The following is a 24,578-nucleotide window of genomic DNA, read 5'->3' on the forward strand; positions in this document are numbered from 1 at the left end:
AAGTTTGCTGGACATGAGATTTATTGCATGCAATGCAAATCCCTGCTGATGGATGAAACTGCTCCAGTGAGGGTCCTTTGACCCCCTCCCCAGCCCCGGGGGGGCTGTGGCCATGGGTTGATTGCGGTGATGAAGTTATTAGCTCCGGAAGCACTAATTGCCACTGTATTAATGGCTCTTTTGTATGGCGAGCTGTCTTTCGGTGTGTGTGTACTGGGTGGTTGTTTTTCTGCCAGCTGCTGTGTGGTTGGATGCTCTTTGGTATTTAGTTTGATCCTATTAAGGTGGATCTCAATTAATTAGGCAGGAGGCAGAGAGACAAAGAGAGACGCTGGGGCCATTCATTTTAGTCTTGTCATCATGCCTTCTGCAACCAGGAGGCAATGGGGAGAGTGGGGAGGGACATGGGATACGGCTGCTGGGAACGAACCTGCTGGGAGATGGGAGTGTGGCAGGCAGGTGGGGTGGCGGCAGGGTCTCCCCAGTCCCTCAGGGTGCCCTGCTCGCTGCCCAGGAGCACCAGGCAGGCTGCCTTCCCCCATTCCTGCGGGAAGGCAGCTGGAGCCACCCAGGTCCTATCCCCTGGAGCGGTGGGGTCCCACTCTGCCCCGCCGCTGATGCAACCCTAAAGCACCCCATCATCCACAGGGAAGATCCCTGGGAATTTCAGTGGCAGGAGCTTTGGTGCAGCAGGAGCATGCCCCCTCCACCCTGGGGTGAGGCTGGCTCGGTTGGGTACCACTGCTGCAACCCTTTGGGGCACCCACCCCACGGAAAGGGGGTGCACCCACCCCACGGGCTCTCCAGCACCCCGGGTTCAGCATCCTGCCCCGCTCCTGGCTCTCGTGCCTGCCGGTGGGAGGGCTCCAAGCACCAGCACGGTGGCTCGGCCTTGGCAAGAGGCTGGCAAATAATTCTCAAGGCCCCCCCGACATTCCTCCTTCCCTCCCTTCGAAGGCCAGGTGCCCCAGCAGCTGCTGCGTGGGGTGGGATGGGGGAGGCTGCGGGGAGCCCTGCATAAGCAAAAAGCTTTCGAGCCCCTCGGAAAGGTCAAAGGGGTGCCCCCAGTCCCTGCTGCCAGTGCTGGGGTTGGGGTGCCGGGGTGCACGCCAACTGGCAGCAGGTGGGATGTCCCCTGGGATGTCCCTGCGTGGGGACTGGGAGTGCAGGGGGTACCTGGGGGTGGAGGGCTCTGGGATGTCCAAGGCATGGCGGGGCTCAGGAGGTGCTGGGGCGCAGGATGATGCAGGGGGCTTTGGGGTGGATGAGTGAGGGTGCAGGTGGGTGCTGGGATGGGGTGGCCGGGGTGCAGGGGGTGCTGGCACAGGGTGCCGGATGGGTGATGGGGATGTAAGGGTGCAGCGAGTGCCCAGGGCTGGGGCTGGAGGATGGGTGCAGGGGGTGCTGGGAGTGCACGGGGTGTAGGGCTGGGCCTGGAGGGTGGGTCCAGAGTGGGTACCTGGTGCGCGCGGGGTGGGTGCGGGGTAGCGGGCGGTGCAGGATGGGTCCAGTGGGTGCCGGGTGAGTGCGGTGTAGGTGCGGGGGTGCAGAGGGTGCCCGGGCGCGCCCCGCAGCGCTCCCTCCTGCCGGCAGGGGGCGCGGGCGCTCCGAGCCTGCTGACAGTCTGGCCCGGCCCGGGCCGCCTCCCTGGCCCGGCGGCCGGAAGCGGAAGTGTGGCGGTAACGCCCTCTCGCCGCTGCCGTCGCGGTGCGTCGTCGTGCGGTGGCGGAAAGATGGCGGCGGCCATAGAGTGATCGGCGGCGGCGGGACCCAGCGGCGGGCCCGGGCGGTGAGCGAAGCTGTGGCCTCCTCCCGCCCCGCTCCCGGCCCCGCCGCGCGGCCTCCCCGGGTCCTTGCCCGGTCAGGGGGTCACCGCGATCCCTGGTTCCCCCGTGTCCCCCCTCACCCCCCAGACCAGCGGGAGAGCAGCTGGGAGCCCGTTCCCATCGGCAGGCGGGCCCACAGCTTCCCCATGGCTTCCCCTGGAGCTCCGAGCCCTTTCACAGCTCCCGGGGAACCGGGGCTCCCTGCGCCTCCCTCGGCAGGCAGGCCCGTACGCCTCCCGGTGACCCCTCCTGTGCCCCCCCGCCCCCAGCTCCCTCCGTTCTCTCCAGGCTGCCCCCCTGTACCTGTCAGCGAGCAGGTCTGCGGCTTATCCTCGGCTCCCCGGCCTCCCTCCACTCCCTTGGTGGCCACCTGTGTCTGCCCTCCTGGCTCCCTCCGTCCCCTCCCAGAACCTTCTGTGTCTCCCTGTTCATCAGACAGACCTGCAGATACTATAACCCCTCAGTGCACTGGGGTTATCTCTGGGCTCCCTCCATTTCCTCTGGTATCTCCCACTGAGGTCTCTTTCCTAGTTTCACCACCTTCTCCCAGTGTCCAGTGGCACCTTCCCCATTCCAAAAGCAAGTCCGCACCTTTCAGCCACCCCCCACCCTGGGTGCTGTGGGGCTTTCTCTCACACCATCCATGCAAGCAGGTTCCCCAGTACTCTTGAGTTCTACCCCCACCTTGGAGTAGTTCCAGGGCACATGTACGCTCTCTCCCTAGCAGGGTGAAGATGAAGTAGAGTTCTGACCATGGACCATGACGCCCCCACAATCAGGCCTCGCCGCATCCAGAACCAGAATGTCATCCACCGCCTGGAGTGCCGCCGGATCAGCTCAGGCAAAGCCGGCACCCACTGGCACCAAGTCCGCGTCTTCCACCAGAATGTCTTCCCCAACTTCACTGTGGTCAACGTGGAGAAGCCACCCTGCTTCTTGCGCAAGTTCTCCCCTGACGGTCGCTACTTCATTGCCTTCTCCTCTGACCAGACCTCTCTGGAGATCTACGAGTACCAAGGCTGCCAGGCGGCGGAAGACCTCCTGCAAGGCTATGAGGGAGAGATCCTGGCCAACGGCAATGACCAAAGATCTGTCAACATCCGGGGGCGGCTCTTTGAACGCTTCTTTGTCCTGCTCCATATCACCAATGTGGCCTCCAATGGGGAGCACTTGAACCGGGAGTGCAGCTTGTTCACTGATGACTGTCGATACGTGATTGTTGGCTCTGCCGCGTACCTGCCCGAGGAGCCTCATCCTCCCTTCTTCGAGGTTTACCGCAACAGTGAGTCGGTAACGCCTAATCCCCGGTCCCCCTTGGAGGATTATTCCTTGCATATCATAGACCTCCACACAGGTAGACTTTGTGACACACGGACTTTCAAATGTGACAAAGTCATTCTGTCTCACAACCAGGGGCTGTACCTCTATAAGAATATCTTGGCCATTCTCTCTGTGCAGCAGCAGACTATTCACGTCTTTCAGGTAACACCTGAGGGTACATTCATTGATGTACGGACTATCGGCCGCTTCTGCTATGAGGACGATCTCCTGACTCTGTCTGCGGTGTATCCCGAGGTGCAGCGGGATACTCAGACAGGGATGGCCAACCCCTACAAAGAGCCCTTCATAAACTCTTTGAAGCACAGGCTGCTGGTGTACCTGTGGAGAAGGGCCGAGCAGGATGGAAGCGCTATAGCAAAAAGAAGGTTCTTCCAGTACTTTGATCAGTTAAGGCAGCTCCGCATGTGGAAGATGCAGCTTCTGGATGAAAACCATCTGTTTATCAAATACACTAGCGAAGATGTGGTCACGCTGCGGGTGACGGATCCTTCCCAGGTACTGCCTGCCTCCTCAGGCTGCTCATTGCTTTGGGGCAAGTGCTCAAGCAGGTGCAATGCTGTGAGCTGCGATTCTTAGCTGACCCTGTGAATGATGTTTAGGAACCCTGGTACTTCATTCTTGTGTGAATATTTGATGCCTCTGATACTGAATAACTGAATAACTGTGTCTTTTGCTCTCATAATTTCATCACTTCCATCTCAACTGAAAATAAGAGAGAAAAGATCTGACATGGTTACTGAGTCCCCTTTCTCCCGAGGTTGTTGCCCATGCTCATAGATGTTGTACAACCCTCTTCCCCACTCAAATTCCCAGCTGGTTTTTTTTTTTTTGGTTTTTCTTTTTTGCTGGTATTTCATATAGTACACTTAGGTAGTCTCTCCCATTTCTCATGTATCATCAAGCATATTTTTCATATATAATAGCCTTCATTTGTCCCTGGTAGAATTACCTTTTCTGTTCTACCTACGTACTTACTCTTTCAAGGTGCAATGAGAGATTCTATTTATGATCTCTCCAAATTAGAGTAGCAGCTCCTAGATCTAGCTAATGTGCCAATTGCTTCTGCTTTCGTTATAGTACTAAAGAAGTTGAATCAGAGCAAATGTAGCCTAGTCAGTGCTGGGTCCCTCCAGACATTTCACCATTCTGCAGGTTGATCATATCTTTTCACTACTGTTAGGGTGGTGGTCAGGTTTTGAGCTCTGTGAAACTGAGAAGGATTTTTTTTTTAACCTGTTCTGTTCGTTTAACCCACTTGTGGGGTTTTTTTTCTGTTGAAAGTATTTAGCAAGAATTTGTAATAAATTTCCGGATCTGATTATTCTCCAGATGTTTGCTTTTCTTTTTCTTCCTCCCTGTGTTTGCCAGATCCAGGACTTAGATCGTAGAAGAAATAGACAGTAGTTCTTTGCATGTTGCCTTAGTCTTAATTCTTTCTGGAAGATGACTTGTTGATTTTATTGTTCTCTTACGTTGTGGTTGTTTGGTGGAGTTGCTTTGGGAGGGAGTAGGTAAGGCTTAATCTAATGCATTTTATCTATTTGTGTAAAACTGAGTGGCTGTCTCAAAAATATTAAAGCTTTGTGGAAATGGCCTGCAGCATTTTGCTTGTTGGCTGGTATCTGGAATGGTGCTTCTGACCTCGATGTAAGTGTTTGTGTTAGGCTCGGCTCCCTCTCTGCTGTGGTTACCAAGGCTTTTGTGCCTGCTTTGCTGCAGCGCGCTCTTGACTCTCTTCGCCCCAGGGTTACTGTAAGATGTAGGTTGTGGTTGTTTGCGGTGTTCCTCAGGCAGTGTGTTTTATGCTGGAGAAAAAGCATCTAATTTCCCAGTTCTTTCAGGAGATAATTCCAGATGTAGAGCAGTCTCCACACACCTGCCTGAATGTAGGCTTTGTGTTAGGGCTTCCTGAAGAAACCTTGTTTCACAAAATACCTAAAGGTCCCATTTTTTTTCATCTATCAGAGAGAGATGTGAGATTTCATCCAATTTCAGGCTCCTCTCTTCTCTCTGGCTTCTCTGCCAAGAGAGTTGAGGATGTTCATGCTTGTGGGTTGCTTGTGTATTGTCATGGTCTGCACTGAATCCTTCACAATTTTCTGTGGTGTATATGTAGCTTGGGGTTTGTTCTTGTTCTAGGCTTGTGTTGATAGACTTGACAGCTTTGCTGCGTGATTTCTGTGACACTCGACTTCTGCCACCCATGCTGGGATGTTTTGCCTGTGTTGCAGGTGCTGCTAAAAAGCAGTGAGGGTAGTTTCTCTGGTCAGGGGCATCCTGTAGATGTGTCTGTGTGTTAAACTGGCAGTGGAACTTTTATATTTAAGGTTGGAGGATACTCCCTGCAATCTTCAGTGATGTAAATAGCTTTTCCTTCTGCTGTCTCCTCTTATTTTCTCTCTGCTCCCACCCTGTGTTTCAGAAGGGCTTCCCTTTCCTTAGGCGGTAGTCTAGTGAGTAACCTCATCTAGCGCGCTTCATTTTGACATGTGGGGGCTGGATCGTATTATCACATTTATTTTGGGGCTGTAAAACAAACAAGCCTTGTGATATTTGCAGGCGGGTGGGTTGGGCAGAGTGCCTGCTGTGATCCCTGAGCATCGTTTGGGAGCGGGAGGTGAAGCATTTAGAAATTATCTTTATGACAGAAGATTTAACCAGATATGTACATATACCATGGGAATTAGTTACCTTTGAAGTAAGGACGGGTTCTTACTTTGGGGTGCTGGGATTGTTAGCACTCCTGTCTAACAAAAGCTACCTTTGATGACCAAGGATTAAGCCTGTCCTTTCCCAATGGGATGGGAGCATCATCTCCCTTTGGTGTGGCTGCACTGACACAATGTCACCTTTTTCCTGATTTCTTGCTTGTTCATGCCATGAAACACTGCCATTGCCAATCCACAGCATGGTACCTGGGCCTTCGTGCACAAGAATGTTGGCATTAAAAAGAAATCATTAATGTCTTTCATATTTTCATTTCTGTGCTGGCAGGGTGCCTGGAGGGCACAACTTTTTGTGGGCAGTGGTATATGCACAGTACAGTAAAAAGACTCATCTCTGTGTGATGGAAATATTAAGAAGGGGGGAAAAAATATCTCTATGCAAAGGGAAAAATAATTTGTGGCCAGCTAGCACTGGATTTAAAATGATTTTGTCAGCAGGAATGAAAATTAAATTTGGCATTTTAGAAAGCGTTTTGGATTTGGTGGAGGGCAGAGAGGAAAACAGAAATACTGACACAGAGTTTGAGCTGAAAAATTGGAAGCCCGTTATTTTTCATAAATAATAACAGTATAGAGGTGGATAATTTGGTACCTGTTGAAGCATTTGAATAGCAGAATGGATTAGTGTGAGCATGTGCGATTCTCCTGCACTGCAGGGAAATTTGGATAGGGTCTGCAGTGTCATGTGAGGAGAAGGAAGGGACAGCTTCTCCACCTGTACTCTCCTGGGTAACCGCTGCCTCTGTCTCTCTCCCCAGCCTTCATTTTTTGTTGTGTACAACATGGTGACCACAGAGGTTATTGCTGTATTCGAGAATACATCTGATGAGCTGCTGGAACTGTTTGAGAACTTCTGTGACCTCTTCAGGAATGCCACCCTGCACAGTGAGGCGGTCCAGTTCCCCTGCTCAGCTTCCAGCAACAACTTTGCCAGGCAGATCCAGCGCCGGTGAGCCATTCGGAGCATGCTTTATACCGTATAGACACACGCTCACCCCCATCAGCTGAAGGCTAGTATCAAATAACAATGGCAATCCTGAAAAAAACAGTTCCTTTAGTTGCTGGGTGATGCAAGGGTCTGGCTTGTACATAGTTCATCTTGCAGCCCCATGCATCTGATTTTATATTCTGTGGCATCTGTCTTGTTACAGGAAGGAACAAAGCAGTGGCAATCCAGTGCTTAGAAGAAGGAAGAGAAATTTTGAGGGAAAGATGTTTCTGGCTGTCCTTGAGCAGTAACTCTTCTGGAGGTTATTGGAGTGTTACTGCCCAGTAGCTTAGGTCCCTGAAGATAAGATTAGCCATCTAATTGGACATATTTTGCCAAGTGGTGTTCTCTGAATTTAGCGTGTCTCAAGCTGTGTTCTGTAGCATTATCTCCAACATCAGTCACAAGCTTGTGGTTCTCATCAAACTGCCTAGGAGAAAGGAAGCTCATCTGTAGACGTATTGTGAAATCTGGGCAAAATAGCAAAATAACCTGGGTTTCTAGAATGTGCTTTAACAGTAGAATGTGGTTTTAATGATGCAGAGTGTGTTATTTCTCTTGGAATATATTTTTATGTGACTCTGGGTGTTTTTATTCTTCCAGTGACTTGTTTCCCATCATCCAAAGTACTTGGCAATCACTTATGGGCATGAAGCGCTGTTGATTTTAGGTTGACATCCCATAAGTAAGAGGAAGCTTGACTGTAACTTTCTAGAACTGCCTGTCAGGAAATCCATAATGCTTAGTGTGAGAGAGAATGAGAGCTCACCACGGACACCTGAAGAACTCCTGCCTTGTCTTAGGGAGGAGAATCTTTTCATCCCCTTGGCTATAAGGGCCTGCAACAGGAGTGTTTAACTTCCGTAGCAAACTAACAATGCATAATTCCAGTGAGCTGACTGAGTGTTTCTGGCCAAATGGAAATGTTTTACCCTCCGTGATGTATGATCCATGCAGCTGATCTGACTGTTCTTGTGCATGGAAAGCTCAAATTTTACTTGGAAAGGGAAATCTAGCCTGTGTTAATCTCTCCACCAGGAAAAACTTTCAGCTCACTGTAGTTTCTGAAGAGCTTTAGGCTTCTCATCAAGGTTCTTCCTCATCTAAGGTTTCTCCCTGTATGCATTTAAAACATAGCAGCCAGAGAGCAGGGGATTCTCAAGTCAGCATTAAGGGCTCAGTTGTTAATTGTGAAACCCTCTGGCTTTTGCGTGTGTTGTTTCCAGGCTTCATGGTAAAACTTGGATTGATTGATAAACTGCTAATCCACCTCTCCCTGTTTCTGATCCTGTTCATTTCCTGTACTGCAGAGCAGCTGGGGCCAGACCTTGTGGGTAGGCACGGTCTTGTCCTTCTGTCAGTTTGGACTTTCAGAGCAGAAACTGTAATGACGAGGGAGGATAAAAAGGTCACCAGAACTGGCTGGTGCTTGAATCACTGTGATACATCTTTGGAAATGAGCTGGTTTAGTTCTTACACTGCTGCTGTTTTTCTTTCCCTATCTGTTTTACTCCTTACTTTATTCAAGCTGTGCTGTTCACCTGTGGCCTTTGTGAGTAAAACCTGTTTCTTGGCTTGCTGCAGGTTCAAAGACACTATTGTGAATGCCAAGTATGGAGGGCACACGGAGGCCGTGCGGAGGCTGCTGGGCCAGCTCCCGATCAGCGCCCAGTCGTACAGTGGCAGCCCGTACCTCGACCTCTCCCTTTTCAGCTATGATGACAAGTGGGTGTCAGTCATGGAGCGGCCCAAGACCTGCGGTGATCACCCTATAAGGTATGAAACAGGCCAAGGAGCTGTATGTGAGGAGAGCAGTGCGAGAGTAGCTCTAAATCCACTCTCCCATGTGGCATCAAATGTGCAGGAAAGGGAGTAGATTAAGGCCTTTCTTTTATAACATCCTTTCACCAGACAGTCTGTTTCAGCAGTCCCACAAAGCTTGGCCTCTCTTCTTGCAGTAACTGTTTTATCTTGTATGTGTGGGAGGGCTCTCCAGGTCTTCTCGCTGAGCTGCCCTGGGGAAGTGAAGCCTGAGCCTTTTCCACATGAATGCTGTTGTTCCTCTTCCTCTTCTTGCAGTCCTGTCATGCTGTTTGGGCTGCAGAGTGATATGGTTCTGGATGCCTGTTTCCCTGTGCTGGGAGGATCCCTTTTGAGCATGTGGGTTTAGCTGGCAAGGGTGATCTGGTTTGTCCCATGAATAAAATAGCAGCTGGGTTGGGTGGTATTCAGAATGCTTGTGGTATCGATTTAGCTGTTTTCAGACTTTCATTGTTTACAGTTCTTACCCTGGGAGCTGTACTTCTCTTCATAGCCCCCTTCTTTCTGTGACCTGTAGGGAATTTGTTTCTGTAGTAGGAGTTTTAGTCATGTGTAAGGGCCATTCTGTGCCTCTTCTGAGACTCTGTCTGAGTCTTCAGTGTTGCCAGAAGGAGTAAGTCCAAGCTTGGGAATAAGGAGGTTTGCAATGCTTCTTGCGGAAACACCAGGTCTGTTTCTTTCTTTTTGTTAGCCGCAGCCATGGCTGCAAGTAGTAGCAGTTAAGAATCCAACATCTCCATCCTGAAAGACTCAGAGAGGCTGAGTTCTCCAGGCAGAATAGGCTTTCCACTTACAGTACTGCAAAAGCAAACCTATGCTCTGAAAACAAAGAGAGCCTTCAATGCCTAAGTGTTTTGTTTAGTGGCTCCACACATGTTGGGGGCTCAGGCAGCCTAGGGAGACCGTTCTGGCTGGTTTCCCAACTTTATTTTCATCTGCATTCTTGGAAAATGGTTTCATGCCTTTCCTGGCCCTGACTCAGGTGGTGGGGAACCTCTGATTATTCCTGCGCTCTCGGTTCCCAAATTATGTATATTTAATTGATTTTTCTGCCTGTATGATTTGGTTTGATCTCCAGCTCCCATGTTATCTGCAGAGAATAGCCTGCCCTTTCCCCCTTGTCATGCCTGACGTTGGGAAAGCTCGCAGGGCGGCAGTTGTTTGCCAGCGCCAACCTGCGTATGGATCCTGCAGACAAAAGGGAGCAAAACCGCAGTCATTTGCTGAGGTTAAGTCTTTGTAGTAAACAAAGCGAAGTGCCACCTTCCCTCCCTCCCCTGAGCAAACCGACATTTCAGAGCCAGAGCTTTAAAAGCTCAAAGCTGTGCAGAGTCAATTAGGACTTGAATAGGGCCTCAGAGCAGTGGGGCTCCTGGATTTTGGAAAGTAAGCAGAAGGCAAGGCACTGACCTTAACCATTCAGTAGCTGAAATAGTACTGCTGTGTTTCTCATATGCAAAACAAAGGGATTAATAAAATAATGCCGCTGCCTGTTGTGGTTAGAGGGCTTGGAAATAAGGGGCCACAGGATTTGTAATGTAAGTCCTATAATTGTTTGGAGTGCAAAACCCTTCAGCAGCTAAGGGTGTTATAATCTGTGTGCAATTTCCTGGCCTGACGTGGGAGATAGGAAGGCCTCCATACCTTTGACACATTGGTTTCAGTGCCTCTGTGCACTGTGTCCTTTTAACCCTTAGTGCCTTTCTGCATCCCAGAAGGTTCAACTTTCAACTCCACTTGAGAGACTAGTGGTTGGTTGCTCTCGGACGGGAAGTATTTTAGTTTCGCTATCACTGCTGTCTTCCAGTATCTTTTGAGGAGGCTTGAAGAGGTATTTACTAGGTGAAATGATGGCACTTGTGAGGAAGAGGCTCTAACACAGCCTTCCCTATAGTGGGAGGTCTGTAAAATCCATCTAGATGGCTAATAAGGAGCCATTTAACCAAAAAATTGGTCTGCAGATAAATCTTCCATTTTTGTACGGTTTGAAAAGGCTGGTCTTGCTGTTTCTGTTGACATACAATTTTATATTGCAGCGCCTAATTTATCCCCAGAGTGAGAGCCCATGGAAATGGCTTCTGATTGCAGAGCACTTTTAAAAATACATTTTAAAATACCAAACTGAGCACATCTTTGAGATTACAGGGAGCTTCATCTTGAGTAGTAAATTATTGTGAATTGGGGAGAGAGAGGAGCAGACGGGGGACTGTGCTTTACTTAAAGAATGACCCTCTGCATACCCAGCCTTGTGTAGGAGGAAAAGGGCTTTTTGAAAAACCAAATACCAAGATTGTGATTCTCTTCCTGGGTTCTTGTGTGCAATTTTCAGGCAGGGCTTGCTAGCACTTTTATTCAGGGGAAGGGAGAGGAGAGTGGCCCTCCAGGAAGAACATGAGGTTCTCAATAGGCTGTGTTGTTAAAATGTGGAGTGTGTCTGCTCCTGAAACAGCATCGCCTGTGTCTGTCATCACCCGTTCTTCCAGGCTGAGAGCTGAGTGCATTGTATTGCTGGCGGGGGGAAATGTGCTTTGAGATTAAAAGCATTCGCCGAGTTAAAACCAGAGGAAAATGCAAAATACACATATGTACTAAGTAATGGTGGAAAAGGAAACAGCTGGGAGGCAAAATGGCAATTCTGTGCCCGAAACTGAAAGAGCAGAGAAAATGGTCTTCACAAACTGAGACAACCTGAGGATGAGGACTTGAGTTAGAGCCCAGCTGCTTTGTGAAGGTACCACATCCAGAAACCTCCACCATCGAAGTCTTGGGGAGGGTGGGGTCATCACAGGGTCCTCTGTTCCCGCAGTGGCATTACCTGGGCTTATGTCCTGGGCGGTGTTACCTGGGCTGTGGTACACAGGGTACGCAGAGAAGGTTCAGGAAGCAAAAGGCTTTCTAGACTTGCCTGTCTCTTCAGTGCTGTTGGCCTCATCCCCTTGGCAATGTTTGCTTTGTGCTGAAGCTGTGTTCCAGAGCTCACCTGTTTGGAGACACAAATGAGCTTGACCCACAGGCAGGTTTGTGGGTGACGGCAGAAAGATGCAAGGTTTCCCTTGAGCTCTGCCCTTGCTGTAATTGTTGAACACAATCCACCAGGTACTTCCAGCCCAGCCTGTCTTGTTAATGCTTTTTTGATGCAAATCTAAAAGGAACTGCAAAGCCTTGCTTGAGGTTTAAAGCACAGCTTGGCACCCTTGAGCAGAACTGGGTTGAACTGTTCACCTTCCCTGACTGAATGGGGCTGTAGTGAGGCGCAACAGCAGCAGTGTAAAGCCTACCTGGCAGCACCAGGAGTGGGAAGGAGTGGCCTTATGCTTGGAGTGATGGCCATTGCCGAGGGAAGTGAGCTCAGTTCTGTACAGTATATCAGCCTTAGGGATCAAGGGGAGCAGCTTGCATTAAGAGAGGATGGAGAGCCAGCACAGGTGGAGTCTGGACGAAACTTATTCCCTCTTGCAAAGTCAGCTACATCCACCAAAATGACAGGCAGAGTTCTCTCGCTGATGATACTAAAATGAAGTCAAGCTTTTCTAGACAGTGGAAAACTAGCTGCCCCAGGAGGGACTTTCCTGTATGACCAAGAGCCAGACAGCCAGCTGAGGACCTCATGCCCCTGAGGGAGTACCAGGGATTGAGAAGGGCACTTGTCTCTGTGTGTGAAGAGCCCAGACGGCAAAGTCATAGTCGGGAACAGCCATAATTGACTTTCTCTTCCTTTCAGATTTTACGCTCGTGATTCTGGCCTCCTGAAGTTTGAGATCCAGGCGGGACTCCTGGGGCGACCCATCAACCACACAGTGCGACGCCTGGTTGCGTTCACCTTCCACCCCTTTGAGCCCTTTGCCATCTCGGTGCAGCGCACTAACGCAGAGTACGTGGTTAACTTCCACATGAGGCACAGCTGCACGTAGTACGACGCATAGCTGGAGCGGCTGCTCTCCTTGGGTCTGGGCCTCTGCCACAGACACACCAAAGCCAAACACTCACGCCTTCTAGGAAACCAAACCATCAGTCACGTCAAGAAACCTGACCTGGGAGCTCCTACCAGTTGGCATCTCACACGGCCCCCAGCTGTGGAAAGCCGAACCGCTCAAGTTAGGCATGTGAATATTTCTTCTGACCCTGTGTCTACTGCAGAGGTCCTGCTGCATTAAGCGCTGCTGCTGTTCCCTGTTCCAGTTGATGAACAAAGTGTAGCTGAGGTTCCTTTCCTGGTTTCCCAGAGACATGTCTGTTTTCTCTCCTGTTGTAGGTCTTAGGATGGCAAAGATGGAGCATTGCAACACATTGTGGAGTGTTCCCTTCTGCACTGGTGCTCTCCTACCTTGTTGAGACAAACAGCCTGTCATAGAGGGAATGTATAGTAGCCAAGGGGAGGGCTTAGAAATACAGCTACCTGTGTTTGTATCTTCGGTATTACTAGGGAAATGAAATCCTGTTCTCATCCATGCAATCTACTCATGTGATTTTAATATGCAAGAGGTCAGGGAAAAAAGGTGTGAGAAATCACTGCAATTGGGAGACGTGAGGTGTGTTCCTGACTCTTATGCAAGTCACTTAATCTTTGTGCCTTAATATCTGTAAAAGCTCCTAAGTGAAAAGTGCTGTGTTAACACCAGAGAGCCGGGGCAGCTGGTTGTGTCTTTAATGCACGAGGAGGTGGGCACAGAAGGAAGATGGATGGCTGGGAGGGGAGTGGGGAGCACACACTGGCTCCTTGCTCACATTGGAAGGACTTTTCTGCAGCATGGGGGTGAATCCTCATGGCCTTCTGTAGGTTCTGCTGCTGAGGGGAAGGGAGACCCAGCTGCTGGCACCTTCCTGCAGGTTGGAGTACAAGCACGGAGAATTAGTAGCATTTGGGTTTGCCCAGAAAGGGGGGAGGAGGCCTGAATTTATGTGCGTTGCTGCAGATTTGCAGTTGGGAGATGAGCTGGTTGACTTAGGTTGCTTACCTATCCCTGTTTGATGTGCTGTTCTCTGTGAGAACCCGATTCGATATTCCCGGGCTTCAAAGCCCGGCTGGCTGGTGTGTCGATGCTGACTGGACCACTGCGGTGTTTATGCTGCTGATAAAATAAGCTCCTGGGTGTAATATTACCTGCCAGTGTGGGCTAGTGAGGAGGCTGGCCTGCTCTTTTCTCTTGAAGATGGAGGTTTTGGTTGTAGGCCAATATTTGGGTTTTTCTGCACACAGGCTGGTTTATGACTGTGTGCTGCCGGGCAGCGCAACCATCCCAGCATTGCGAGGTGATCTGTCGGAAGCTGGAGCTTGCTGCTGTCCCATTCCTGTAGAAGACACAGAGGGGGGCATTAGAAAATTGGTGCTTACACATGGGAGACCCTCTACTTTAAAGGACCCTGTGGGTGTCTTGTTTGGACCAAAATGAGCTGTGGCTGATGTGTTGTGGCCTCATGCCTGTGAAGAAGAGTGTTGAAGTCGTGCATTCATTTTGCATGGTAATGCATAGGAAAATAACTGTGTGAGGTGCTGGTGCCTGCTTACAGCATGAATGGTGCACCTCGTAGTGGAGGGTGCTCTGAGGTCCTTGAATCAGCCTTTACTCTCTGTCTTGTGGTACTTCTCTCCTGGCCTTGCTAAGCATATTTCTAGGGTAAGACATTGTATTTCCCCACCCTTTTTTTCCTGGTGACTGCACTGTTGGTTTCTCAGGTCTGTCAGGAGCAGTGTCAGGTCAGAAGACTGCTAATAAAGGAGATGTCAGGCTGTGTGTGCTTTAGCTCCAGGTTCCTCTCCAACTAATAACACTATTTGTCAAGGGTTTAGGTTTTTATCCTGTGATCTGTTCCTCAAACATTCAACTAGAGCTCTGAGTGGAGAATCATTTGCACATTGTAGATCATGGATTTACCTCCTTCTGCACCACTCACATTTGTTCACGCTTCCAGTATGAGACTTTTTTTTTTTCTTTTTTTTTTTTTTTTCTCATTCTTTTCCAAAGCTCTCAGCAGCTCCATTCAAGGCTGGGTTTACTCCTTGGCATCACAGCCTTGGGAGGTCAGTGCTTACTAAAATAGCTGTCAGATCTCCATTTAGGCTTTTTTTCATTGGCAAAAATATCAACTACTTCAGCATTTCTGCAGTTGGGGGCTTTTGCCAGATTCAGGCTGTCCTGTGTGAAGCAGAGAGCATGGCACGGATTGTTGGACTTGGGGCTGAGAGACCAGAGATCTGTTCTTCGCTCTGCTGTTGAATTGTTCTGTGACTGGGGGCAAATCTCTTCCTGTTCCAGCTGGTGTTTTCTTCTCTGTAAATGAGGCCAAAAACATATTTTCAGCTTTTGTAAAACAATTTGAGATTCATGGATAAAAAGTGCTGGATAAGTGCTAAGTATTTTCTTATTCTGTTTGCAGACAAACTGATCATTCTGGGTACTAATTGCCTTGGAGTAGCATAGCAGATCCTCTGGTCTTGGCTGCTGCATTTTGTATCTACGACAGAGTTAATTTTATTACAGAAATATATTGAAAGAAAAATCTCTCATGCTTGAAATTTTGATTCTTTTATTTAAGAAACAAAAAGTGTGTGTGTGGTGGGGAGGGTGGGAGGAAAGGGGAGATATTTTCTACCTGATATTTTTCCTAGGTTAGGATGAAGATTTGTTAGCAACACAAGATGAAAATGAATAAACAGAATTTGCTTTTAAGAGCCTGATTTATTTTCTTTGTCTTCCAAAATTCTTAGTGGTGCAGATGAGATTCCCTTTGCTAAGAGCCGGCAGCTGTGTGCCTTGGACTACGTAGGCATATTGTGTGTGGGTTTACTGCCTCTTCCTGACACTTGGAGGACCAGGTTGTTCCTACCTGAGACATTTCCGTAGTTACTGCAGATTTCTCAAATTCTTGTCTACATGAGCTAATGCTGGGGGAGGGATTCTTGGCCTTCAGTTACGTTTTCCCCTTTGTACATTATTACTAGCCCAACTTGTATTCAGAGACTCTTCTTTTATTCTGTTTATAACATTTGTATAAACTTGTGGCCATTTTCTGCTGGTGGCCCATGATCAAGAGGCAAAAACTGAACACACCTTGCTTGGCAGAAGAGCCATTGCCTGTACACTGCTTTTAGGTTGGGCTGAGGCACTCGGATTTTTCCAGTGCATGCCGTTCCCAACCATAACGCAGCTTTGCAAAACATTGTGGCTAAGAACATGTGGACGGGACCTTCCCAAAGTCTGGGGTCCACTTGTAATCCACTGCTGCTCTGTCAACCTAGCAGCATCCCTGTTTGTGTTAGTTCCTCTAAGCGTCCGCATCTTGGGTGTGAAAACCACTTTCCTTTGAACACTTCCTCTGTTTTCGTGTGTGCAGTTCTATGGTACTTTCCTTTGGAGACCTTGAGTGTATGGGAAAGCTCTTGAGCCCGTGGCTTTTCAGATAGGCACTAAGCGACGAGATGCTTGACTCGGAAACTATGTTTGGCTGGCAGCAGAATCCCATCTTTTGTTACTTCTTGTGCTGCCTTTCCTTTTTCTTTTTTTTTTTTAAAAAAAAAATACTAAAAGCAGGACACTTGTGGTATTTCTTATCTAAACCACATTAGACAGCGAGCCACAGAAATCCCATTAGATTCAAACCTGTGTATCCATTAATGGTGTATCTACTAAAGGCTCCTTTCAATTATCCTTCCAGCCCTGAGTGGCTCGCCCTGATTTAGCTCCCTGATGTTCTCTGTGTACTTATAGGACCTTTCTTTTGCTCAGGTGCTTGTGTCTGTTATGCTTCTCTTGGTCCTTTTGATCCAGCCAGAAGAATCAGATTTCTGATGCTTTAAGAAATCGCTTGCCTTGTTTATGTCCTATGTCTTGCTGCTTTCCTGCAGCATCTCTCAGGGCTGTGGTGAAGCTGGAGATGTTAAAGGCTGGATGGCGATGGGATGTGTGGCCCTCCATCAGCTTTCATCCTTGTGGGAACCTGTTATCAGATAGGTGCATGCTGCAGAGCAAATAGATGGTCCTGTGTGCAAGCAACGGGACAAGATTTTGTGGTTTTGCTTTTGCCTCGCGTTCTGAGTTTCAGGTCATTGATGTGTCTGAGTCCTTGTGCTTCCCTGTCTTGTCATGTGGTTGTAAAAGCTTTTCTGGCCAAATACTCCTCAGGAGGAGGGAATGGTGAAAGGGCTTTTATTTTATTTTTATTTTTTTCCTTGCTGCAGGGGACGTGGGCTGAGCTGTGCAAAGTCAGTCACTGTAGCAGTAACAGCCTGGCACTACCTGCCCACCAGGCTGACTGCTCATCAGGCAGCAGTATCCCCTGCTAGAGCCGTTTGCTGGCTAAGGTCTGATTTGCCTTTGTTTCTCTCAGGGAAGAGCTGTACTTACTGTGTAAGAAAATGAATTCTCAGAAAAATACTGATGTGGGAAAAACCCTGAATTGCACATTCTTTTCCTGATGTTTTGACATAAAAATACCGCACCGGTTTTAGACTAGCAGCCTGGAAACCAGTAACTCACGAGTGACTACCGTGGTCCTACATGGGAGGAGAACCGAAAAGGGGCACAGTGCCCCTAGTCCCAACTGCTTAGGGCTGTGCTGCAGCACCTGGGTAACATGTTGTCCCTTGCTTGGTTAACGAGGAGTGGAGGACACTGTAAGAGCCTACCGGCTTTGCTGCGTTTCTACAGAGGTAATTTTTTATAGTGTCTCTTGTTTCTTTCCTCCTGGAAGTCAAATCCTTTTCCTAGGGTACCTTCTGGCTGGTGCAGTTTCAGTTTGCTAGTGGGGTGATTGCTGTCAGTTCTTGGTTGTGTGAGGGTGCCAAGTGCACCTGAAAATTTGAAGAAATTTTTAGACTGTGGCAGGGAGAAGCTTGGTGGGTGCCCAGGGCCCTTGGCAGGCCAAAGGGGGGAGGACCACAGGGAGAGGTGCCCCCCAGGGGAGCTTTGCTAGAGGAGGAGCAACACATTTGGCCACTGTGAAAGAAAATCCTATAGAAACTGCAACAAGGCAGTAGAAAGTTGTGGGTAACACTACAAAGCCCTCAACATTTTCTGCATTCTGCTTTGTCCAGGAATGAACTGGAGCCTTTGGAGGAGTTTATTTTCTGTGGGTGACAGAACTAGTTTGAATTCAGCCCTTTTATAGTCAGGAGCACATTACTTTCACTCTCCATGGCTGTCCTCCTCTCTCTTTCTCCCCAATAGCTTTACAACATGCCAAGCATGGGCCGAAGCAGCCCTGGCTTTGCCTGGAGGACTCACTGAGCCCCTGCTCCTGGCAGTGCACCGTGACCCCTGAAAGCTGCTCTTGCACAGGTTCGTCCTCTCATCTACCAGTGTCCTTCCTCCATTCAGGTATGTTGTGACAGGCTCAGGTAAGGAGTCAGAGTGGTACAAGAGAAACTTGTGTGGCCCAGCACACTGTCTCCATCCCAGTGCCTGGTGAACTGGGCAGCAGCTGCCTTGGATGGGGCTGGTGAGGATGTGCTGGCAGCGCTGACATCCACATCCGACCCTGAGCCCTGCTGGAGGACAGCCCAGCCCTGGGGCTGCTGGAGCCAGGGGATGCCTGAGACTGGCTGCGCGAGGGGGCTCAGAGGGCTGAGAGCCAGGCAGGTGGCAGAGGAGCCCTGCCAGAGCCAGCTGGACGCTGTTTGACATGATTTTTAGGGCGTTAATAAGAGCAGCGGGCAGTGTTGCATCCCTCCGAGTGCCTGCTCGCTGCCGCTGAGCTGGTCATTCGATAGCTGCTTGGTGCTCCTCAAAGGCGTAAAATGGAGCAACGTCGGATTAGATGTACCCACTGTCCTTGGTGAGCACCAGGGAGATATGGCCCTAGCCCTGCCGCCTCCGGCCTGCTGGCACCTAGCACTGTCACCACGGCAATGGGGAGAAACAGCCACCTGCGTGGAAACGGCCTTGCTGCAGCCAGCAACCGGTTCTGGGGAGAAAACGGTTCAAATGGTGAGTTTGGAGAGGTGAGGGGTGCTGGCATTCCTGCAGCAAGCAGCAGGGAGCCCAGACCAATGCTTCTGGGCTGAACCTGCATCCTGTGGGATACTGCAGCAACGGCAGAGTCCCCGCGGGTGGGACATCCCTCCTGAAACACTGGCATCGCCCCCGTCACCAAGCCAGCGTGTGCTCTTGCGTCTTCGGCCGTGAAGGATGGTTTTCATTGCTGCTGCCCTGGTTTTTAGGGGCTGATCCTGAGGTTGGAGTAAGGTCCAGATTAGCTGTGCTGATACCTGCAGCAGTGTAGGTAGGTCACTGGCTCAGCTCTGACAGGTGAGTCCTTAATGCTGGTAAAACCCTTCTTTGTAAGGGAGAAAGGGCAGCTGGCAGCCAAACCAGGCCCCCTGTAGCAGGGCAGATGAACGTTATGTTGGCAGCGCGATTGTGCAGTGCAGCCCATCTGGCTTCAGGCAGCAAAGTCCAAGTTCGTTTCTCCTTGTCCTGCCTCTTGCCCCTTAAACACCGAGAGTGGCTCTGCCCATGCCAGCTTCTTGCCCAGAGAGGGCTCAGATTTGAAGATGCCGACCTGCTGGCTCTGATAAGGGTGGGGGAAAGCAGCTCTGCCCTGTGGTTTCTTGAGACCCAGCAGAGTTTGTCCCAGTTTTACACTGGCACCTTGGTGACAGCACTCTTGGCTGCAGGATCACTAGGAAGGGGATCTCCCCAGATGGCTGTACTGCTTCTCTTGCAGGGATTTCTGTAAACAGGGCTGATTTTACGATCAGGACCGAGATGTGATCTGTTCAGAGCTTCTCCCAGCACTGGAGCAGGCTGCTTCCTGGCTGTTGGCATTACAGAGAAGCCCAGAGGGCTGGCCTGTCTACAGTCATTTGCATTCCTTGGTCAGTGTGATTACTTGGTCAGTAAATTGATAAATTACTTCTGTGGATTTGGCAGGAGCAAAATGAAAGGCAGCATCCAGCTCTTGGCAAGGGGCTGTGTGAGAGCCGTGGCTGGCAATTAGGAGAGCGAGATGTTTGCCTGCAGGCTGGTGCATGAAGAGATAAGAGTCCTATTTCACCACCTTATCTAGGGACCTGCCAAGGGGCTGGGGGTTGAAATATGTGTATTTCTCCTGGCTGTGGCCCCAGGTTTTGCTTGCTACCTGGAGTCCTGTGTGTGCTGGGAAGCCTGACCTGCTCCTGCACAGAGGAGCAAGCAGAGGGAGAAAGGGCCCAAAGTTGGAGTCTTAGTGATGTGGCCAGGAGGTACGGTGGACATCAATCCCAGCCACGCCCGCTTAGTTTGGCTTTGCAAAATGAATTATTAAGTGGCAAGGCACAGAGGAGGGATTTTGGAGCCAGCTGTGAAAGGGAAGAAAGGTTTTTGAGCGCTGTCATTGCTGCTTGGAGAGGCTTTGGAACAGTTTCTAAATACAACTTTGGGATGGTCTTCATGCCTTCTTTACAATGGTGAAGGGAAAGCCCCAAAGAGCTGGTCATGCTGGTGGGGAGGGCTCCCAAGCAAGGCCACTCCGTGCTTCTGATATGGTCCGGCTGGGAGAACAACAAAGGAGACTACATCTAGCCTGATTCTGGAGAGCCCTTCCCTACATCCTTTCCTAATCTGTGCTGACTCTGGACCACCAGCTGCGCAGTTTTAGCCTTAGGAAAGTTTTATGGGTTTTTTGATGTTGTATTTTCTCTTCCTGCATTTTCTCCCCCATGTTCTCTCTCTTTCCTGACCCACCTTTTTGTTGCCTGCATCCTTAGTTAGCATTCAGCCCCTAGCACCCAGTGCTTTCTCCCTTCTGCCTACTTTCTTTGGAAAACAATCTGTGAAGCTGCTGCCGGGAGCAGCTGTCCCAAGCGATGGCTGTTGGGGCTCTGTAGCTGCCGAGAGGTTTGGGTCCAGGGGCGCAGCCTCTGACTCTCAGTAGATGCGGTCGTAGGAAGAGAGTTATGAACTGCAGGGGAATGAGAGGACCCTGCCCTTCGGAGTGGCACTGGTGCAGGGGGAGCTTGGAGGGTGCAGCAGAGGAGGTGCAAGTCGTGTCAAGAAAAGGGAGTAGCATTGAGGCCGGGCTCCCCTCTGCACCTCCCCAAGGGGACCCCACAGCCCAGCTTCACCATCAGCACAGGAACTTGGAATGCTATTAGGCAGTTCATTAGTAAAATTTCTGAGCAGTTCCCGCTGCTGTTGAGTACCTATTAGAGAGAGGAGAGCATTGGAAAAGCACAAAAACGATCTGAGGGTCCTTGATCTCTTTTTGGTTTGAGAGGTCATGGGCTGAGGTTGGAGGGGCAGCTGGGAGAAGAGGGGCCAGGCAGGGACGCCAGGCATGAAAGCAACACTGATTATCTGCCAAAGTCTGAGTGCAAAAACATAACCTGACTTAAACCATTACTTCTCAAAGGCTCCCGAGGGGTGCTTTAGGGTTATAAACACCTACTCACTAACCCACTTTGAGCGCATCTTGAGCCAGGTATTCCCGCACCAGAGCGAAAGCCAGCAAAACCTGGGCAGATGTTCCCAACAGCTGCAGCTGGGCTGCGGTAAACCACCCCTGCTGCTACAGTTTATTAGCACTGCAGGGTCTGTCCCCTTCTTGCTTGCTTGTGCATGCAGTCAGCTGTTAAAGGACACTGACATCACTTAATTAACGGTTTAATTGAATCTCACAAAGGGATCAAAATTGGCTGCCTGACTCGTCACTGAGATGCTCACAGAAGAAATAGTAAATCACCAATTCAGCAGATAAAGCCGCAGCTCTAGGTAGAAAGTCCTTGTTGCTGGGGACAGGGAAATAATTCCTCTTTGCAGAATAATGTACTATTAGGGAGAAGCCTGGGGCTATTTTTCTAAGTCACCAGGTCCCTGCCCAAGGGAAGGGTAACTGAGTTAGACTGACTCCCCAAGGTGGTGTGGCACTTGTTATGGGGTAAACAGACCTGAGGCAGCATCTTATCTCTAAGTCAGAAGACTGTGTTTCACCCCTTGTGTGATGGAGAAAGGTCCACGTGGTGTTTTAAAATGGAGGGCAAAACCCCGGAAAGGCCAGGGTTGAACCAGGATGAGGCTTTGCTCTCTCTGAGCTTGGTTCATGGAAGGTGGCTTCTTTGAAAGCAGGGAATCAAAAGTTAGGAGGAAGTGGACAGGAAAATGTTCCAAAGCAATGGGAAACCCAAAGGGAGAGGATGTGTACCTAAAGAGGGACTTTGTACAAGGGCATGTAGTGATAGGACAAGGAGTAATGGTTTTAAGCTGAAAGAGGGAAGATTTAGATTAGATATTGGGAAGAAATTCTTCACTGTGAGGGTGGTGAGGCGCTGGCACAGGTTGCCTACAGCAGCTGTGGATGCCCCATCCCTGGCAGTGCCCAAGGCCAGGCTGGACGGGGCTGGGAGCAACCTGGGCTGGTGGGAGGGGTCCCTGCCCGTGGTGGGGGGGTTGGAACTAGATGGTCTTTAAGGTTCCTTCCAACCCAAACCATTCTGTGATTCTAGTGAGGGCACTAATGCTGTGGCCATGCTACTGACAAATAAACGAATTGCTGCTCAGGAGTAATGTGAGCCAGTAGAAAACAGCATTCCACCCAGGTGCCAAGAAAAGCAATTAGAACTGGTAAACACCAGTGACTGACTAAAACCAGGCTCTTAATTAATAGTTTCATCTGAAGGGTGAGGAAATCATTAAGTGCTATTGGTGTCTGTTAATTCCCTGCAAGATGAACAACAATAGAGAGTTTTTAGACTTCTTTCACTGTACAGTGTGTGCAGGAAGGAGCAACTGAGCCCTTGCACAAGGTGGAAGAGCTTGCTGTGTGCAGCTGTGCTTCCTCACTTCACTAACAGCTGCCCCAGAGGACCAGGATGTGCTGCAGGATAAACAGCTCAGACCGAGCATCATTAGGACATAACTTTAGGGGTGCTCCATCAGGGCAGGAGGAAAGGTGGGTGGAAAATAGGACTTCAGTGAAGAGCTGCACAACTGAAGCACTGTGCTGGAGAGCTCAGGGCGGGTACATGGAGCTGGGGGTTTGGAAGACAAATGCCACACCATACTGTACAGAGCCAGCTGCTGAACCACGGAGAATAGCGTCAGCCTCTTCTGTCCAGCTCAGAGAGTGCTATATTAGATGTCGGTTGGAGGAAGTAGGGGTGACTACTAGAGCTAGGCAGGGCAGACAGGGAGGTAAAACTTCCCGCTGTACAACCAGTGGCAATGCGTTAGTGGACTTCATAAAATGTTCACAAATGCTCAGAAACCAAGTGTTAAGGAGTGGCCTTTACAAAGGGCACAGCCTTGATTCTACGTCTGGATAAGACAAAAGTTTATTCTTGTTTTCTAACTCTCGAATCACCCATCTGTTCTTCCCTAAATTTCAGAAGGACGGCAGATCTCTTTGCAATCTTATTTTTTAATTTGTTCTATCATTTTTATCTGATGTGGGCAGTTCTGCATTGATGCAATGAGCAGCTTGTGGTAGAGAAGGGTAGTGTTTGGTTTTCTGCGTGTTAGACAGTACATCGCCGAGAAGCCTGCCAGCGCGGGCTGGTGCTCCTCCTTTCTCAGGGCTCGTCGCTGTGCTCAGCACAGAAATGAGTCCAGCCTTGCTGTAAGGCACCTCAGTGTTCACGCATGCCTTCCCCAGCTAGCTGCCCAGATACTTGGGAGAGTTAATCTTTGTAGTTTATAGCAGACCTGGTATCTTCTCCTTAAAAAGAGGAATATGAAGTCACTAGAAGCTCAGCTATATTTCTGGAGCGAGGGGGAAGCTCTTCTAGTGTGTCAAACACCTATGGAGAAACCTCTCTTCCTCACTGTCAAATCTGTGACAGCTCAAGGAACTTCCCTTTAAGATAACCTACCCTCTATTCAAATTCAGACAGTTGAGTAAGGTAGGGGATTCATCTGAATCTTGTTTTCTTCTCTTCTGTCAAATGCAACTCAAGAGGCTCTTCTAAGCAGACCGATTTCTTTCAAAACCTGCTGTATGCCATTCAGCCCCGTGAAGGAGGTTCACTGCCTTGTTGCCATGGTACCCTTTCTCTAAAGAGGAACAGAATAGTTAATTATGCAATTTAAGAAACTAAGGAGGAATGACAGAAAGAGAAATAATAGAAAGGAAGATTCTGGGTTTGCGGTAGGACTGCTGGCTGCACCAAAATACACTCTGTTTACAGGTAAAATATGCTGTATACAGCCAAGGCTTCTCTGGCAGCATGGATTTCAAGGACATGCCCTTTGCTAGGCAGTGTGCCTCTGCCATCCAGGAAATCAATCCTGTAGTCAGTTACTGCTGTTACCTTCCCTGCTTGATGCTCCAGAGAGCCTCAGACATATTTCCTTGGCAGAAATTCTCTGGATGGAGCTGGGACAGCAATAATACATCACAGACCCATGACAAGCTCATGCTGCCTGTGGACATACAGAGGTACAGTTCAAGACTTAAGTGTTTTAAATCTCCTTGGCAGCATTCCATTGTTCCTCAGGCCTACTAACCCCCTGCTTGCTTTCCCCAGGACCCCAGAAAATCCAGTTCATGGTGCACAAGGCAGGACCAAAGAGATGGAAGCATCAAAACTGGCAAGATCCCAGCCCCTTTAGAAGGGCTGGCACATTCAATTGGCCAATAGCACTGGCAGGCCAGCTACAGCTTGGGCAAAACAAAGCACTGCAACAGATCTTTGCCAGTAATGGATCCAGACTACAGTGCTCCATGCTGTGCGAACAGGGGGAGTTGCCTCTCGCGCAGCACACTGAGCTCTGCAAGCCAGGGGGAAGCGGAAGAGTTACGCCATGCCTTGTTTCCAAATGTGTGTAGCGAGAGAAAGAGGGAAGGAAGATGATGTGACCCCATGCAGTTGTTTACTACAGATGACTAGGAGGAGATCTAGACCTCAAGTTCCCCTTCCACCTAATAAGGGCAATAATAGCGTGGAGGGCTAGACAAGAGCCACAT

General features: G+C 49.6%; 1 protein-coding gene across 4 annotated transcripts; it reads left to right on the forward strand.

Moving 5' to 3' along the window:
* The first annotated feature begins 1,654 nt into the window (after positions 1-1,654).
* Positions 1,655-24,516, forward strand: DET1 (DET1 partner of COP1 E3 ubiquitin ligase). Of its 4 annotated transcripts, XR_008748423.1 has the most exons (6): positions 1,655-1,789; positions 2,554-3,662; positions 6,652-6,842; positions 8,466-8,657; positions 17,867-24,050; positions 24,139-24,516. XR_008748423.1 is itself a non-coding variant. In XM_055812180.1 (5 exons), exons 2-5 carry the CDS (start codon positions 2,580-2,582, stop codon positions 17,958-17,960), a joined length of 1,560 nt encoding a protein of 519 aa, XP_055668155.1. In that variant the 5' UTR covers positions 1,655-1,789; positions 2,554-2,579; the 3' UTR covers positions 17,961-24,516. The 4 variants fall into 4 exon arrangements, 3 of the variants coding, with proteins under 3 accessions (XP_055668155.1, XP_055668139.1, XP_055668146.1); XM_055812180.1 differs by having other exon boundaries at positions 17,867-24,516; XM_055812164.1 differs by lacking the exons at positions 17,867-24,050; positions 24,139-24,516 and adding an exon at positions 12,424-12,987.
* The last annotated feature ends 62 nt before the right edge of the window (positions 24,517-24,578 follow it).

This window comes from Falco peregrinus, chromosome 1, assembly GCF_023634155.1.
Source record: "Falco peregrinus isolate bFalPer1 chromosome 1, bFalPer1.pri, whole genome shotgun sequence".
In the NCBI taxonomy this organism is placed as follows: domain Eukaryota; kingdom Metazoa; phylum Chordata; class Aves; order Falconiformes; family Falconidae; genus Falco; species Falco peregrinus.

Coding starts and splice junctions, on each gene's coding strand:
- DET1 (XM_055812164.1), top strand. CDS start 2,580: ATGGACCATGACGCCCCCACAATCAGGCCTCGCCGCATCCAGAACCAG. Junction 6,843..8,465: donor GCCAGGCAGATCCAGCGCCG/GTGAGCCATTCG, acceptor GGCTTGCTGCAG/GTTCAAAGACACTATTGTGA. Junction 8,658..12,423: donor TGCGGTGATCACCCTATAAG/GTATGAAACAGG, acceptor TCTTCCTTTCAG/ATTTTACGCTCGTGATTCTG.